A 16,804-nucleotide genomic window follows, 5' to 3' on the forward strand; every position below is an offset into this window, starting at 1 on the left:
GCAGCTGCATATCAGCAGGGTTCAGGGAAGATAATCTACCACCCACCCCAAACCCAGAGCCCAGCCAGAGCCCGGAACCCAGAGGAGGAGGGGGCACGTACTTATGCAGGGGGCGATGGGAGAGCGGCTCTGCTGGTAGCCCTTGGCACAGCGGTTGCACGTGATGCCGGTCACACCGTCCTTGCAGGGGCACTGGCCCGTCGTCTGATTGCAGGTCTTGCCGGCCGCGCCCACGGGGTGGCAATCGCAGGCTGTGGAGGACACGTGACAGGAAGGTCAGAGGGCGGTGGGGGGTGGCTGGCCCCTCCCCCACAGCACCGCATGGACCCCCACGCTGGGAAGGCAGGCCCGGTCAAGCACACACACACACACACACACACACACACATTCCAGGAACAGAAGGAAATGGGGAACAGAAGTCCAAATGGACCGTCATGAAAGGCTGTGTTGGCAGGCAGGAAATGGAGCAGGGGAGCCCCTCCAAAGCCCCAAGGGGAAGAGAGGAAAGCAGACACGAAACGATGTTTCCAGGAAGGCACAGCCCACAGGCTCATCACCAGCAGAAGAGTCTGAATCCCTACAGGGTAAGTCTGCGTCTCCTCACTCCTTTGCACCCATGCCTCCTTCCTAGGCCCCCAGGTGTGGACCGCATACAAACTGGGGGTGTGCTAGGCCCGAGGGGGTGGGCAGGGAGGTCGGACTCGCCAGGCTACCGCGCCTGCCCTGATCTACAGCCAGGAGGACCGAGGTGCCAACCGTAAACCACAGGACCAGGCCACGGCCACCATCTATTTCAATATCCCAATTAGATGTGCAGAGTGGCGAGGGGGAGGGCCCTCCTGGGGCCCTTGCAGAAAGGGGGCGGCCGCGCTGGGAGATGGAGGTCAGGGGCTGCTCATCAAAGCTCCCCTATACCCCTTGTCCTGCTCTGGAACAGGCTGGAAGGCTGGGGTGAGCCCCTTCTAGGAGGAGGAAAAGAGAGTGTCCCTGCACAAGCACGCAGCAGGAAGGCTGCGCCCCTGCCCCAGGAAACTGGCCTCCCCCAAAACACGGGAACTGGGGTCGCCGATCTTGTATGTCCCAACTCCGGAACTGTGAGAAGTAAAATGCTCGTTGTCAAAACCACCCCATCTGTGGGGTTTTGTTCCAGGAGCCCAAGCAACCAAGGTGCCCACTAAGCCTGGGCGGCTCGGGCAAGAGGAGCTGTGCCCACACGGACAGGGCGCCCGCATTCCCAGCCCACTCCTGCTTCCTGGAATCCAGGGGTGTGCTCAGGGGGCGGGGGGGTGGCGAGGCAGACATGAAGTCTCTCCCTCCGCTGCCCACCCCCTTCCCCAGGGAAGCCTGGGTGTGGGGCGTGGAGGCGGGAGGGTGTTGGTGGGGAGAGCCGTCTGCAAGAAGCTGCTAAGTGTTTCTGCTCCAAATGGGGGAAAAACCCTCCAACACAAGAAGTGCGAGCACAGCGTCCAGCCAGCACTGCTTGGTGAGCGCAAGCCTGCCGCTGAGAACTCGCCCCCTCTGCCCCCCAAGTCGGTCCGGGGTTCCCGAATGGCCGAAGAGGAGAAGTTGGAAGCAGGAGGCAGAAAGGAGAGGAACGTGAGGATTTGTCAAACTTGAGTCTGGACATGTGGGAGCTTCTGGAAGCTCTCCGGGTGGGGGTCCTGGCCGTGGGCAACTCCCCAGTCAGCTTAGAGGAGGTCAGGGGACACGAACCAGGGACAGAGAGGATGCGGGTGCCCCACAGCAGCCCAGGGTGGGGTGCGGTGAGGTGAGGTGGGGGGTTGTCAGCGGGTTTCTCCTGGTGCAGGATCCACGGGAGGACAGTGAGTTCCCCATCTCTTCCCTGTAAACAGCAGTAAATCCTTCTGGTAGGAACTTGTCTTCTTCCATTTCCCCTAAATTCAAGCTCCTCCCCTGCCGCTGGTCTTTCATTTTCTCTTCTTTCGTGGTGAGAAAAGACTGGGACCGAGGATGCTGCTGGGAGGAGGGCATGTCCGGAGAAGCCCTCTGACCTTCCCCTGTGCCCTGAAACCCTGCTCCTGTGGTGGGAAGGGGGATCGGGCCCGGGGCAGCGTCTCTAAGGTGGCCACATGAAAGCAAAGGGCCACAGCACGGGACCCCGCTGTCCCAAGCCCAGTGGGGGCCACGGGGCACCGGGCGGATGTGCACGCCCGAGGCCCATGCCAGCTGACCTCCCGTGGCCTGCTTTGCAAGCCTGCTGGTAACGCTCTGATTCGTGCCAAGACCTCCTCCCCTCCGCGCTGACGGAACACAGCTGTGTGCCAGTAACTTCTGGATCCTTGCACTTGGCTGCGAGGAGGTCACAGAAGGATGCTCGGGCTCTGAGGGCTGAGAGCCAGGTCTCCCAGCGGCACAGGTCACCTTTCCCGAAGCAGGAGCCATGCAGAGCAGAATCTCAGGGGGCTGCTCTGGGTGGGTGGCATGGCCCTAGCCCGTGGCCCCTCGTAGCTGGTAACCTGTGAGCTGCCAGGGCTCATGAGACCCGGGGCGGGGTTGGTGGGGGGTGGGGGGACGGGCGCCAGCTGACATCGGCTGGGGTGGAGGGCCATCCTCAGCGATGGCGGAAAGCCGGCACATCCTCTGGGCCCGTCCTTTGATTAAGGAAGGGGCTGCTTTGCTGCTGGGTTTCCCATCTTTCTCCCCAGATTTCACAGAGACTATGAGCCCCCGTCCCCTTCAGCTGGTCTGACGGAGGCAGCAAGCCAGGCTGGTTGGGCTTCCATGAAAATTCACCATTCCAGGAAGAGAAGCCATCGGGGTGCTAAAGGGGGGGGGGGAGCCTCAGAAGGCTACTCAGGTCACCTCTGGGCACACCATCGCCTGGATACCTGGGAACACGTGAGGGCATCCACATGCTCTCAAACATCATCCCCTCGGGTCCCCCGCCCTCCTATGGGGTCTGCCAGACCACAGAGGACGAGACTGCGGGCTGCCCAGGAGAGCCCCAGCGGAGGGGAGGCGGTAAGGACCTGCTCTCTCAGGGCATCATGGAGACCCTCACCCTCTCCAGACAGCCCCCTCTGCACTTCTTGGTCCAGAAGGAGACATCCCCGCTTGCCGGGCTTGCCGGGCTTTCTGTTTCCCCGGCACCAAATGTAATCCCAGCAGACTTGCGATGCGCTCATTCTCCATTCCAAGCAACAGAGCCACAAAAGCAAGGACCTTCTTTCCAAAACCCACACACAAGGAAAGCCCAAGTGTTGTCCTCTGTGCGAAGAAGGGTGAGCTTCAAGGTTTGGGGACAAGAGACAGATGACCGTGCCCCACTGTGGGTTCCTCTGCAGCCTGGGGTGAGAAAAGCAGCTGACCAAGGGAGTCTGAACCCACCAGTTACAAAGGAGGCCCCGGGCCCCTGCTCTTAGGGAGAGAAAGCCAAAGGGGTTCCGCTGTATTTGCTCAGCCCGGAAACACACCCCGACACACACACACACAGACTCCTCCCAACTTACGTTCACATGGACATGCTTGGACCCACACAGATACAAACACACAGACTCCTATTCCCTCTCCGCACAGGCTCACCTGGGACCTCAGTGGGCAGGGCAGTGGAGGGGCGGGGCCAAGCAGGGGGGTGGGGGGATGTGGATGAGGAGGGAGTGCAGGTCTTCCCCACCCCCCAACCCCCCAGGGCAAGAGGTCTGGTAAGAGGCCAAGGAGAGAGCCTCCCTAATCCTTCTGAGAACAGGGTCTGGGGCAGAGCACCTCCTGCCACGGGAAGGCCAGCTGGTGACTCCTATTTCCCTGGAAGCGAGCCACTCTTCTGGAGGAGGTCAATCCCTTCTGTGGCAGGTCACCCCGTGTGCATAGGGCAGGCAGCACCTGGTCATGGGAACCAATCTACCCTAGGGTTTTTCCATAAAGAGGAAGGTGAGAGCGGACGGAATCCCGGGGCCCTGAGAAGACGGCAGGGTTAGGTTTCTCACGCGTGCGGGGGTGGGGGGGGGGGCTGGAGTGCCTCCCAGTGTGGAGGGAAGCCTGGGCCATCTCTGCTCTAGGCCATCAGTCAGGGACAGCCAGCTCAGGGCACACAGACAGTTTCTGGGAGAGGCATCAGCACACCCGGGTCCGGGCCCGTCCTGCCAGGACCGCTCTGTGACTCTGGGTTAGTGCCTCGTTCTCTCTGGACCACGGGTGGTCTGCCACCTTAACAGTCCAATGCTTGGTGTCTATGGTTTCAAGGCCTCTGGCAGCACCCCCAACCCCTCCTCGCCCCACACTGCTGGAGGTCACTGCAGTCCTGGCCCAAGGGACACGTTGCCTGGTGCACCAGGCCTTCTGTCCACACCCAGAGCCCTGGCAAAGCTGACCAGAAAGGCAGACAGTCCTGATCCCAGGTTGCTTGTCCCCGAGCACTGCCTCTCCCAGCTTCTCCCAACGCCCCCTGTCCTGGGTCCCGAAAGGCTCACGGCCTCCATCAGGAGAGGATGCATGTCTAAGGCGGGCCTTATCCACTGCAGCCCACACAGATTTCCTGCACCCTATCAGGAGATCTGGTTGCTTTTCCTGCACACCTAGCTCCAGGGCGCCCCGCCCCAGGGGTCAGGCAGGACCCTCCAGGGGACATCCCTGCAGAGGAGATGGGAGCTGGCTTGGCACCCAGACCCCCTGGGAGCTGCTCCAGGATGGAGGGGGGACTTAGAACAATCACAACACTGACCCTGCCTTCAGAGGTCATCACAGCTCACACATGTACACATCTTGTGCTAAGCCTGGACCCAGCACCTTCTTCCCTAGGCCAACCGCTGGCCTTGTGAAAAGGAAGACAATCAGCCTGGGGGTCCTGATCATGCTGTTAGTGAACGTGGCTCTCCCCAGAGCTGACCAGGTCACCTGAGGCCCAAGAGCCATGTCTGGTTGGGGTGTTGGGTGAGGGGGGGAATGTTCTTCTCTGCTCTGGTGAGACTGGTCTGTGTGCCTGGCTGCCACCCACAATGAAGGTAAAGGCAGTCAGGACCCTCGGTGTGGGCCAGGTTGAGCTCCAGCTGCTGTGGGAGGTCAGGTAGGGAGGAGGGAAGAGAGGAGGAGGAAGGAGGGGGGAGGAGGAAGAGGGAAATAGAGGGAGGAAGGGAGGACCATCAGGAGGAGGAGGAGGGCTGGAGCATGCTCAGTGCAGGTGAGGGTAGTGCCCAGAGACAGAAGGGTCAGCGTCCTCAAAGAAAACCAGACTCAGTTCCAAAGGGTTCCCATGTCTTTCGTATGTGTGTTGGGCCTCTTAGGGGAAGCCCTGGGAGACCCCCTCGCCTAGAGGTGGTGCTGGGGGAGGACAAAGAGGACACATGTTGGGCACTAAGTGGTGCCCAAGAACATGCTTCTTCTCCACTTCCCCAAACGGGGTGAGGAGGACTTGCCACCAAGAAGAGAAACATGGACGCTGACCAAGGCTGGCTGGGGTGCTCCAGAATGGAGGGGACCTGAGGCAAGGTGGTAGACCGGTGGGGTCAGGCTCGGGGACCCAGGCAGGAGGAGGAGCAAAGGGGGATCGACCTGAGTGGGACTGGTCGGCAAGTGAGCTCAGAGCTGTGAGTAACATGAGATGGCAAGCAAGAGGGCCAAAGACAGGCTGTCAGAGGGCCCCATGGAAAACTTCTCACAATCACCATCATCATTTCACTCGCATGGAGCAACAGCACTTTTTTGGCTGTACCGTCTTACGGGTTTTATCGCATGTGTAGATTCCCGGAACCACCACGCCAATCAGGATATAGAATATTCCAACTCTCCCAGGAAGTCCCTCATGTTTGTCTGCGGCCAGCACCCCCACCCCAATTCCTGGGGACCACGGATCTGTTCTGTCCCTCTAGCTTCCCCTTCTCAGAACATCGTATTCTGGGACTGTCCAGTATGTACGACGTATGGATGCACCATTCGGAGTCTCTGGGCCTGGCCTTCTTTACTCAGCCAAACGCATCTGAGATGTGTCCCAGCTGCTGCAACTGCTGAGCAACTGCTCATTCATTTTCATGGCCCAGTAGTGCTCCACGGTACACAGACTGCAAACTTTTATAGCCGGTCTATGTTTAATTTTATAAGAAACTGCAAAACTGTCTTCCAAAGTGGCTTTGCCGTTTTGAATTCCCACCAGCCGTGTATGAGAGTTCCAGTCATTACATATCCTTGCTGATGCCTGGAATTGGCAGTACTGTGTATTTTTGACATTCTAATAGGTGTACAATTGTATCTCATGGTTTTAATCTATATTTCTCCAATGACTAATAACGGTTTATGTATTAAATTGCCACCTGTGCTTCTTTGGTAAGTACCTGTTCAAGTATGTCGCCCATTTCTAACTGAGTGGTCTGTTTTCTTACTGATGAATTTTGAGAGTTCTTCTTGTATTGTGAATCATGGCCTTTGTCCAGTTGTGATGTGGGAACATTTTCTCCCATCCATGGCACATCCTATAGAAGGAGCATCTTAAAAAGTAAGCCAGATCCATCACTCTAGTCTCTCCTCTCCTGACTGTACCCGCCCCCCCAACCATGGCTTTCAATGCTGTTTGAATTGGGTCCTCCTCCCGTCCACGCTCCCAAGAACTTCCCCTCAACCGCCTCAGCTCCCTTTCCTGCTTCCGGACGCTGGTATTGCACACTCCTCAGCTTCCTCTTGCTTTTCATATCACAGATTTCACCTCGAATGTTCTGTCCTGAGAGAGGTCGTCCCTGGCCACCTGGCAGAGGGGCTCCACCCCCCACCATAACATGCTCTCCTACCACCCTGTGTATTTCCTCGACACAACTCACCACAATCTATACAATCTTCTACTTACTTTTTGTCCTTTCTTCACCATTGACCTCCCTCCAGAAAGTGAGCTCCAAGGGATTGTGTCTGCCTTGCTCAGCACTGGAACCACCCCTCTGCTACATGCAAGCAGGTGCTCAATAATCATGCAGTCAGTACATAAACTTGGGCCAAATTCCCTCCCTGGAGGGAAGAAGTGGGGCAGCACGAAAGGTAATCCCCTCACATCCTAGATCGTCAGCAACCTCCATGCACAACACTCCCCACTCCTAAATTCTGCACACTCACGAGGGAGTGAGGATAATTTATGTCCGCAAATTATGCACAAACTTCCCCTCAGCACTCTGTCTGTGTCCACCTCCTTTGTGGCTATGCTTTCCTTTCTCCCAGCAGTTGCTAACAAGGCACAAAAGAATGAATGTTTCAAGTTGCACTACCTTGCCTCTCCCCTGCCCCACTTGGATCAAGGTGCAGAAAGCAGGAAGGGGAGGGGAGCCCCGTAATCCCAAGCTGGGTTATTTGACCCTCCGTGATCTAGTTAACCATAGCCTTCCTGCACCTGATCTACAGCTGAGGCGGAAGGCAGGGGTCCTACAGATGGTTCCCAGAGAGAGATGGAGATGGGGAGAGAGCGTGCCTGTGTGTGTGTGTGTGTGTGCCTGTGTGCCTGTGTGTGTGTGTGTGTGTGTGTCCACGCACACAGGCTTGGGGCAGGTGATGGGGGCTGGACGGCAGCTCAATGAGGAGGCACCAGAGCACCTGGGTCCCCATGTAGCAGGGCAGTGGGGACGAGCATGGACCTTGCATCCTGCTCCCGACCCCACGCTGGCCAGGAACCCCCAGGAGGCTGCCAGGCCCTTCTCAATAGCACTTTTACATGTACATGTACATGTACATTTACATGCACACAGCCCATCCCACATGTCTCCTCAGCATTTCCACAAGCAGCTACTGGGCACTCAATGCTGCTGTGCACCCCATGTGTCATTTTTGCTCCCAAAGCACGTCCATCCCTGAGAGCGAGTGTGCAACAGCATTACAGCAGACACCGGGGCGGAGCCCCTCCAGCAGGCAGGGCCGGTTCCCCCATGCATCACAGCTCACCGAAGGCACTAAGGTGATCAGATAGTCTCTGCTCTGTGTGCAAGCTGGCCACCGCAGGTGGCTCTGTTTAGTGGATCTTCTCCTGCTTGGACAAAGGATCCTAACTGCTACCAGGCACAGGGTGCTTGCACCCTGTGCCTGGGATGTCTCCTGCGCCATCTCATGTACTGGACATGAGTAACATGTGCTCCGTTAACTGAGGCAGCTCAGAGATCCAAGGGCTTTTCTGCTCAAGAGTAGGGCCCGTGGGCTCCCCACGAATTGTCCGAGCAGAAACAGGAGGAGAGTGGGTGTCCCGTGGCGGGGTGGCAAGGGCAACTGGCCAGGGTGTCAGGGAAATGGGACACAGAGCTGAGCTGAAAGACCCTATTGTAGGAGCAGGGCACTTGTGCGGGTCACGGGAGCGGGGACGCCCCCAGAGCAACATCACCTGCACTCCATTTCCTGGTTCTGCCGGCTCTTCCAAGCTCCAGGGTCACAAATTCCACCAACGCAGGACACTGTCCCGCTGTTATCAGGGACCCGTAAAATTCTGAAGATTTGAAAAGAGCACGCAGGCCATGGAATGTAGAAGCTGGCTGGGACTCAGAGGCCATAAATCTGAACACGATTTCACAGATGAGGATACTGAGGTCTAGGGGGCTCAAGTGATTTGCAGGATGCTCCACAGGCTTTGAACCTGGAGCCAAATCCGGAGATCGGGGGTTCTGACCCCCACGGTCCCCGGGAACAGGGAAAGGATGCGCCACCAGAGACCACAGTTGGAGTCGGCTCTTGCATGGGGGAATTTCTTCTCCTGATTTTCCCTCGCCCCTGAGTGCTGGGCCGTTTCAGCCCCCTGATAGAGCCTACTCCTCAGGTCATGGGCTCTCCGGGAGCTGCCGTGGCCACTGAGCGCCTTCCTCCCTAAGGGGATCACGCTTTTCCCTGCGCTCCCAACAGGGTCACAGACCAGAAATAAATGTCACACGGGACCCACAGAACAAAGGGTATTCCTGAGGTTTTTAGGTTTTTGTGGGCTGCCTGGACAGCGCCTGAGAGTGATGTCATTAACCCCTCAAATGAGACAGAGACAAACCATGAAACAAAACTGAGGGTTGCTGGAGGGGAGGGGAGTGGGGAGATGGGGTAGCAGGGTGACGGGCATTAAGGAGGGCACGTGATGGGATGAGCACCGGGTGTTGTTGTTTTTTTTTTTTTTAAGTTTTATTTATCTATTTGACAGAGAGAAAGAGAGGGAGCACAATCAGGGGGAGCGCCAAGTAGAGAAAGAAGGAGAAGCAGGCTCCTCACCGAGCAGGGAGCCTGATGCGGGACTCCATCCCAGGACCCTGATCATGACCTGAGCCGAAGGCAGATGCTTCACCGACTGAGCCACCCATAAAACCCATAAAACACTGGGGTTTACACACAACCGACATATTACTGAACTCTGCATCTGAAACGAATGATATACTATATGTTGACTAACTGAATTTAAATTTTAAAAAACATTAGAATTAAAAGGGACTTAAAATTTAAAAATATAATAAACCCTCAAACGATCCAATCTGCTTTGCACGCATTGTCACGTGCGTGCAAGCGCACACAAACACACACACACACACACACACACACACACCCCATCTAGCTGCGATAACCATCCAATCCCGTGCCTCCCTCCAGACACTAAGTCATCAGGATACACCAGCTAAGCTCCCAGCCTTGCCTGGCAAAATTTAATTTTTTAAAAAATGTTAAACAATCCTGTCCCACTCGATTTTCATCAAGAGAGCCTTAAAAAAACATTTAAATTCATTGATAATAAGTCCCGCCCCTCCCCCGTGAGCATCACCAGCATAGCTCCTGGGTCTCACTCCTTTCCTTATTCCCCAGTGCTCGGGTCTCATCTGGACTCATTCATTAAGACGGGATCCCTAGGGGGGTGTCAGATTTTCAAATCTCCGGGCAATTCCAAAGTGCAGCCAAGGGCGACAACAAGTTAGACTATACCAAGGATGCCCTTTAGTGAAGGTTGAGAATCAAGGCTGAGAAAGACATGGGGAGACCCACACAGTGGTCGGGGGGCCGAGGGGGCGGGCCCAGGTGCCCAGTTCCTCCCCGAGCTCTCGCAGAGCTGCCATTAGAAATGGGAAGGGGGTGGGGTGGCTGGGAGTCTCAGGTGTGCACTGGCCAAGACGGCGAGAACGGTGCGTGCCTGGGCCCTGCGACCGCCCAAGGACCCGGACACCATCGTGGCGGTCTGCATTTTGGCCACATTGACTGTGGCCTTGGAGGGTGGAGGCGGGCAAGGCAGGGCAACCTGTGAAGGAAACTGCCCAGAGAGACGGGACGCAGGCCCTTTGTGCGGGGGCGTTGGCGAGACGCGGTGGTTCATTTCTTAACTCTCATTGCGATTCGGTTCACGGGAGACTCCCGGAATGTCTTTATCCATCACAGAGGGTTTGGGAAGATGATAAATTAATATCGTTCAAATAGAGACACGGCTGGAATGGTCCAACACGGCAGTGTCTTCTTTGCCAGCTCTAAAGAGAAAAGAGCCCCCGAGTCCATAAAGAAGACAAATGGTAAACAAAACGGCCTATCTTTTGACAGATTCCAGGATGAGTATCCCTCACAAACCATTCTGCGGAGAAAAGGGAGAGATTCATCTCCTCTGACTTTGTATGGGACAACAGCCTGCGCCATAATGAGGCCTTCCCAGTGGTGTGAAATTACGCTGAATAGCAGGCGGACTGCAGCCGCCTGTGTCCCCGGGCATGTTTATTATGGCCCTTTGTATGCACCAGCCTGGCCAGCCCCGGTTTGGTTCTAAACCAGGGAAGGGAAGAAAGAACCCAACGAATCTGTTGCTATGAAACTTCCCCAATGGGGGGACTGCACAGTAACGTTTGGAATCTGATGCCCTTGCTCCAAGCTGCTCTTGTCTGGGTCCACCCCTGCTCTAAAGTGAGCGAGGTCGGGAGCCCAGCCAATCGCCAGCAGGGCCTGGGTGGCCTCAGCCCCCTGCCTGGGGCTCCTCCCGGGCCCTGGGAAGCCAAGGGTAAAGAGGACCCCAGTGGCCATTCCCAAGCAGCCTCGGGTCCACGGCCTCTGCCAGTTGTCCCAGTTCCCCAGTGAAATGTCCCCGCGACAGAGCAAGCAAGTACACAACCGGAGGCGACAGTGGGGCTCCCGGAGGTCAGCCCCAGGAGGCCGGGGCCGCACGCCACCGCTGCGTCTAGCTCATCATCCCGGGGCAAAAGGCTTCCAGCAAAGGAGCCGTTTCCTCAAACCGACCCACCCTGGGAAGACAAGACACTGGACAGGACAGACAGATGGACGGACAGATGGACCCCGTGAGGGTAGGGTGGGCATAGCGACTGCCGTCTGAAGACCTCAAGGGTACACGGCCCTCTCTGCTGGGGTCTGAGCCCGCAGCTGGTCTCCCTCCGACGACGCCCCCAGATGTAGGGTCTCCATTGGGTGGGCAATGTCCCATGGGGAACAAGGGATTCAGAGTTCCCAATGGTCCTGAGAGGCTGACACCAGACAAAAGAGAGCAAAGAGGAAAGATCTAGAACTTTCCGTACCGGAGAACCAGCAGGACCTTTCAGGTCACATTCTTCCCGTTTGCTAATCAGAGAACAGATCCTTCAGGCAGTGTCTTTCCTCGCCCATCAGGAAGCAGGACCCACTACGGCTGAGGGCAGCTCCTGTCCAAGACTCTGAGGGACCACAGAGCTACCTAGGCCAGCCACAGCATTTGAAATAAGAAGACAGGACCACACCTTCGTCTGCCTGCACCTGTCCCGCCTGGGAACCAGCAGAGTGGCAGAGCCCCAGAGGACAACCTGCAGGCTCCTAGGACCTGGTGGCCTCCCGACATCTCAGCCTGAGCCAGGAGAGGCTGCAGGTGGCTCTCCAGCCTCCCTGCATGCAACAGAGGAGAGGGACGGGAGGTGAATGGTAAAATGACGGAGGCCCTGCTCCCTCCTGCCTCTCCAGGGGACAGGTCTTTCCTGCTCTGAGGGCGCATGACCGCTGCCCTTCCGTGCACAGCTGAGATCCCAACCACAGGCATAGGGCTGCCCACCTGAGTGGCTCCTGCTGATTAAAATTCCCCTGCCAGATCCCCAAGAAATCTATGTGCGACCGTTGTTTACAAGTCCTCGGCTTTGATTTCTTCTGTAAAGGAAAGACGACAGGCGAAGGACCTGGACACCTTCCAAGTTTGGTCTCTGAAAATCCGAAGCCCATTCTCTCTCCCCGGTCATGCTGCTGCTTGTGCCTTCCGGCCACCAGAGACATTTCTGGGTCCCTTTGCTTCCAGCCACCTTCTCGGTGGGTCCCTGCTCCAAGTCTCCTGGGGTAGTGTCACCTTGATTCGCTGGTTTGGGATGTGGCAATAGCCGGGCCATCTTTAGGGGTAAACTTCTCTTGACAACCACCAGAGGCACAGATTTGGGAGGACAGCTCGTTGGTGTCCCGGGAGCCACCCACGATTCACCCCTGCTCCTGTGGAACCTAAGGGACTCCTCCTGAAGGAGACAGGCTGGGAACCTGTTTCGTTTTGGTGGAAAGAATTCTCCACCAGCGGGGCCGGTCTCATGGGCCCGGTTGGTGATGGCTCTGCTTGCTGCCATTTAAAAAAATTCTTAGCAATTCCTCTAAAAGAAGCCCCGCGTTGTTGTTCTGCGCTGGGCCGAGTCATGGAGCCGGTGGTCCATACACGTGTCCGACATCCGGCAGATTTCCGGATAAGACGGGTTTCTGGAATGCAGCTGCTCGTCTGAGCCTGACCCTGCTGTGGCTGGGGTCTTGCTTATGTCAGGGTCTACACGAGTCTGTCTCAGGACCCCGATCATGCCGGATGACGGCCCCAAGAGCCCTCGGAGAGAAATCTCTTCTTGGGAACCCAAGCTCACGGCAAAGCCCCGGCTCTAGGGCCTCAAGTTTTAGACGGGGGCAGCCCCGGTTCCTGGAATTCCCAAAAGCAAATGTGGCATGGGGGGGACCCCCAGGACTTCCCCCCACAACAATAGCACTGAGTTCCTGGCATTTCAACAGCTCTGAGTTATGTGACCATTGCTTCATTTTTGTTGGGGGTTGGGGAGGTAGAGAAAACACAACAGCAGAAAGGGAGAACATCAGTCTCCGGTCTCCCTTTAATTTTTTTTTTTTTTTTTTGTCCTCAGAAGGAAAGCTGTTTGCAGGTGGATTAAGTGTTCCTTCTGAGACCCTGCCCCCCAAAGCCACCAACCTCACCGCGACTGTGATCGTGCGTGTCTGTGTGAGTGCCAGGAGGCCCGGGCAGGGGCCGGGGCGCACACACATTCAAAGAAATACGTCTGCGTGGTTCGGGTAAAAGAGGGCCCTTTGTGCGGCCGGTAAGCCCGGTGAACATGACCCCCGCCCCCTGGTATGCAGCACACCTGCGCCGGGAGGAGCAGCCGGGAGGGGGCGGGGGCGGGGCCCTGCACCCTCGAGGGGCTCACACCTTCTCCTTTCTTCTCCTTGGGGCCATGTCTCCACCACCCCTTTGTTCCGGCTTACACCCCCAAATACCAGGGAGGCCGTGTGTGTGCACACGTGCGTACATGCGAGCGAGCGAGCGACGCGGTCCCAGTCGAGGCCGGTGTGCATGGGGACAAGGGAGGACAGAGGAGAGGACAGGAGGACCCATTCCCGAGGCCCCGCCCCTGCCTACCTTTGCAGGCCTTGCGGTGGGTGATGGGCTTGCCCATGTCGCGGTAGTAGCCCTCCTTGCAGTAGTGGCAGTGGCGGCCGGCCGTGTTGTGGCGGCAGTTCAGACAGACACCCCCGCTCTTGCGTCCCGACAGCTTGTAGAGCTCCATGTTGAAGCGGCAGCGCCGGGCGTGCAGGTTACAGTTACAGGCTGTGGGAGGCAGAAGAGGCGTCAGGGCAGGGGCGAGGGAGGGACTATCCCCAGCCTCCCCCAGCTCTGCTGCTGGACCGCAATCCTTCCCTGGGAGCTTCTCCTTGGCTCCCCTGTTTGCATCCAGAAGCATCGACCAGCCACCCAGCCACACCTGAACCACAGGCAAGCCCCCTGCGTCCCTCTCATGTGGACACTGTTCATTTCCATCCACCAGGCTGCCAGCCCCCAACCCCCATCTCTCTCTCTCTCTCTCACACACACACACACACACACACACACACACACCCCTTAAAATTGGGAGCTGGGGCGGCCATCCTCCTCCTGCCCCAATCCTGCTTGCGAGGAGCTGGTGGTGACCGTCCTCCCCATTCATACGTGGAGGCCCTCACCCAGCTGCTGAGAACAGCCTGTGTTTGGGGACGTGGCCTTTCCAGAGCTGATTACATCAAAACGAGGCTCCGAGGGTGGGCTGTCCTCCAATCTGACAGGATACCTTATGAGAAGAGGCAGTTTGCACACACAGGGGCGCACACACAGAGGAGAGGGGGTCTGCTAGCCAAGCAGAGAGGCCCCGGGAGGAACCCAACTCTGCCGACACCTTGACCTTGGACTTCCAGCCTCCGGAACCATGAGAAACACACGTGTACCGGCTAAGCCTCCAGCCTGAGGTTTCCGGAGAGGGCAGTGCGAGCAGACTCCTGCATTATTTCCAGGGCGTTCTGCTCTGCGGGAGCACACTGCCCCCTCCATCCCGAGCTCGGGCCACCAGACTGCCCCCGCCACCTGTGGCTGTTCCACAAGCCACGGAGGGCTCAGGGGCTGCCTGCACTGGGGTTTCCTTCCCGCCTTCCCTCGGGCACCCTCTCATCTGGTTTCCCTCCTGCCGGCCCTGCTTCCCTTCCCACAGCCACCAGAGCAGGAATTCTGGGCTCCAGTCTGAGGATGTCTGTCACCAGCTGAAAGTCTTTCCGTGGCCCTCCCGTTTTTCCTCTGGGTAAAATCTCAATCAGCTGTCACACCCTCGGGGCTCCGAATAAGCTGGTCCTGCTTCTCCCCAACCCCTCTCTTCAGCTCTGCTCACCCTACCCCCACCCCGCTCTGAGGCTTGAGTGGTCCCCCACTTTTTTCAGTTTCTAGAGCACACCATGGGCGAGGACCCCCTCGCCTGCTCCCTCCGTGGCTTGGAGGACTCTCTTCTCCCCAGAACCCTCCTCATCTGCTCGCACCCTTCTTATCCTCCATGCCTTGGTGTTAACATCTGTCCCAGACCCACCTTCCTTTCACCCCCGACCCCCACCCGGGGCATCCCGCGCGGCCCCCTCAGACCAACACCGTGTTGCCCGTGACCTGCTCCTCTGGGCTCCGACCTCTAGGCTAACTCAGTTTCCCTCTGGTCTACTCCCGCTCCCTCCTCAGCATGCTTTGCCTGCTTTTGTGCTCAGTTTGTTTCGAATCGCATTTTATGGAATGTCTAAAGAAATGCTCAGTGCCAGACATTTGATAAACAAAAGCAGAAAAGGGGAGGGGGTACGCACTCAGATTTGCAGCCAAAGGACCCACGGTGAACACAGGGGTCGTCCCTTGCAGACTTTAACTGACGTTTGCTCAGCTGTGGAGCTGTCAAACTTTGCTACAGACCTGGCTCACACTCGTGCATCTCCCTCCGTGGCCTATTTTCCCAGAATAATGAACATCTTTTAATGCCAGATATTGTTCTGCATGACTGAGAGAGGCCATCTCGTCTCCCCTGTGTACGTGTGTGTGTAATGGGCTCTTTGGAATCCCCAGTGGGTGCATTTCAAAGCGGGGCCTCCCCGGGGGTTGAGCAGTTGGGTTGTTCTGGGTTTGTGACTGTAACACACAACACCAACGGTGACCAGCTTTGGACCTGTGCATCTGTGCTCTGCTCTGATGGCTGCTGCCCCAGGAGTTTCTCAAGATGGCATGCCTCGGGTAGTTGCTGGATCCGCATGGTTTTAACTCAGGATCCAAACTGCCGAATCGCCCTGGAGAAAGGCAGCGCGAGCAGACCTGTCCCTTCCAGTCCCTCCAGACAGGATCTGAGAGCTACTGTCTCACCACGCCCTTGGAAGGAAAGAGCATTACCCCTTTGCTATTGGAATTCTTTATTTTTCATCTCGGCTGATTTGTCTGGAAAACACACACACACGATTTTAATTTGTGTGTCTTCCGTTACCAGTGAGGTTGGACATTTCTCCGTGTGTTTTTCTTTGTATTTCTCTCTCTCTCTTTTTTTTTTCCTGTGCATTGCCTGTTCATGCCATTTGCCCACTTTTCAAATGAGGTGGTTTTTTTTTTTCTTACAATATGTAATGCTCTTATAATAGTGGACTAAAAACTGTGTGCTTTTTCTACCCTACAAGCTGCATAAATCTGTACCAGCTTCATATTCATTTATTACTTTTGTGATTTAAAAAATATATTTGCCTCTTTAATTTTTCTGACATTACTAGTTTCTTCAGATGTTCTTGCAAGAGGCATGCCACTAGTCACCTAGCTGACAAGCAGAGAAGGACACGGCTTAATAGGGAGGCATTGTGGGGGAGGGGTCACAAGAGAAGTTCAGTTCACACCTGAGTCTGGAAGCAACTGGAGGGCAAATTAGACCACAGAATGACTCCTGAGAGCCTCACCACGGGTCCCTCAGCACCTCTAGCCCCTGGATCAGCCTCGCCTCTGCCCCAGCACAAGGGACCATCAAGCATACATATGCACGTCCACTGTCCCTCTGGACTCACTCAGCCACACAAGGATGCTCGGGGCTGCTCAGGATGAAGTGACCTATCAGGACCACCAAGGCAGTAAATGGGGGCCCAGGACTAGAGCCCAGGTCTTCTGGCTCCTGGCCCACTACCCCAGAGGAAAGGACCCACATTACTGGAAGGAACAGCAGGGACTACAGCACAGAATCTGAACCTTTCCTAAAGGCACAGAAGTCACGGGGCTTTGTACACCTGCCTAGGTGCAGGGATCTGGAAAGATCACTCAAGTCTGGCTTCCTCAAGGCTCTCTTGTACTGGGAGAGCCTCACTAGCAGCA

At 56.7% G+C, this 16,804-nt stretch overlaps 1 protein-coding gene across 3 annotated transcripts in view; it reads right to left on the bottom strand.

Annotated features, from left to right (window-relative positions):
- NTN1 (netrin 1) overlaps nt 1-16,804 on the bottom strand; it is a 171,396-nt gene that overhangs the window by 46,718 nt on the left and 107,874 nt on the right. For all 3 annotated transcript variants that reach the window (XM_059147609.1, XM_059147607.1, XM_059147608.1), the window contains exons 3-4: nt 13,553-13,741; nt 102-251 (exon numbers count right to left, since the gene is read on the bottom strand). In XM_059147609.1, the coding sequence (XP_059003592.1) occupies nt 102-251; nt 13,553-13,741 (339 nt within the window). The remainder of the gene's footprint in view (nt 1-101; nt 252-13,552; nt 13,742-16,804) is intronic.

This window comes from Mustela lutreola, chromosome 15 (assembly GCF_030435805.1).
Source record: "Mustela lutreola isolate mMusLut2 chromosome 15, mMusLut2.pri, whole genome shotgun sequence".
Taxonomy (NCBI): Eukaryota; Metazoa; Chordata; class Mammalia; order Carnivora; family Mustelidae; genus Mustela; species Mustela lutreola.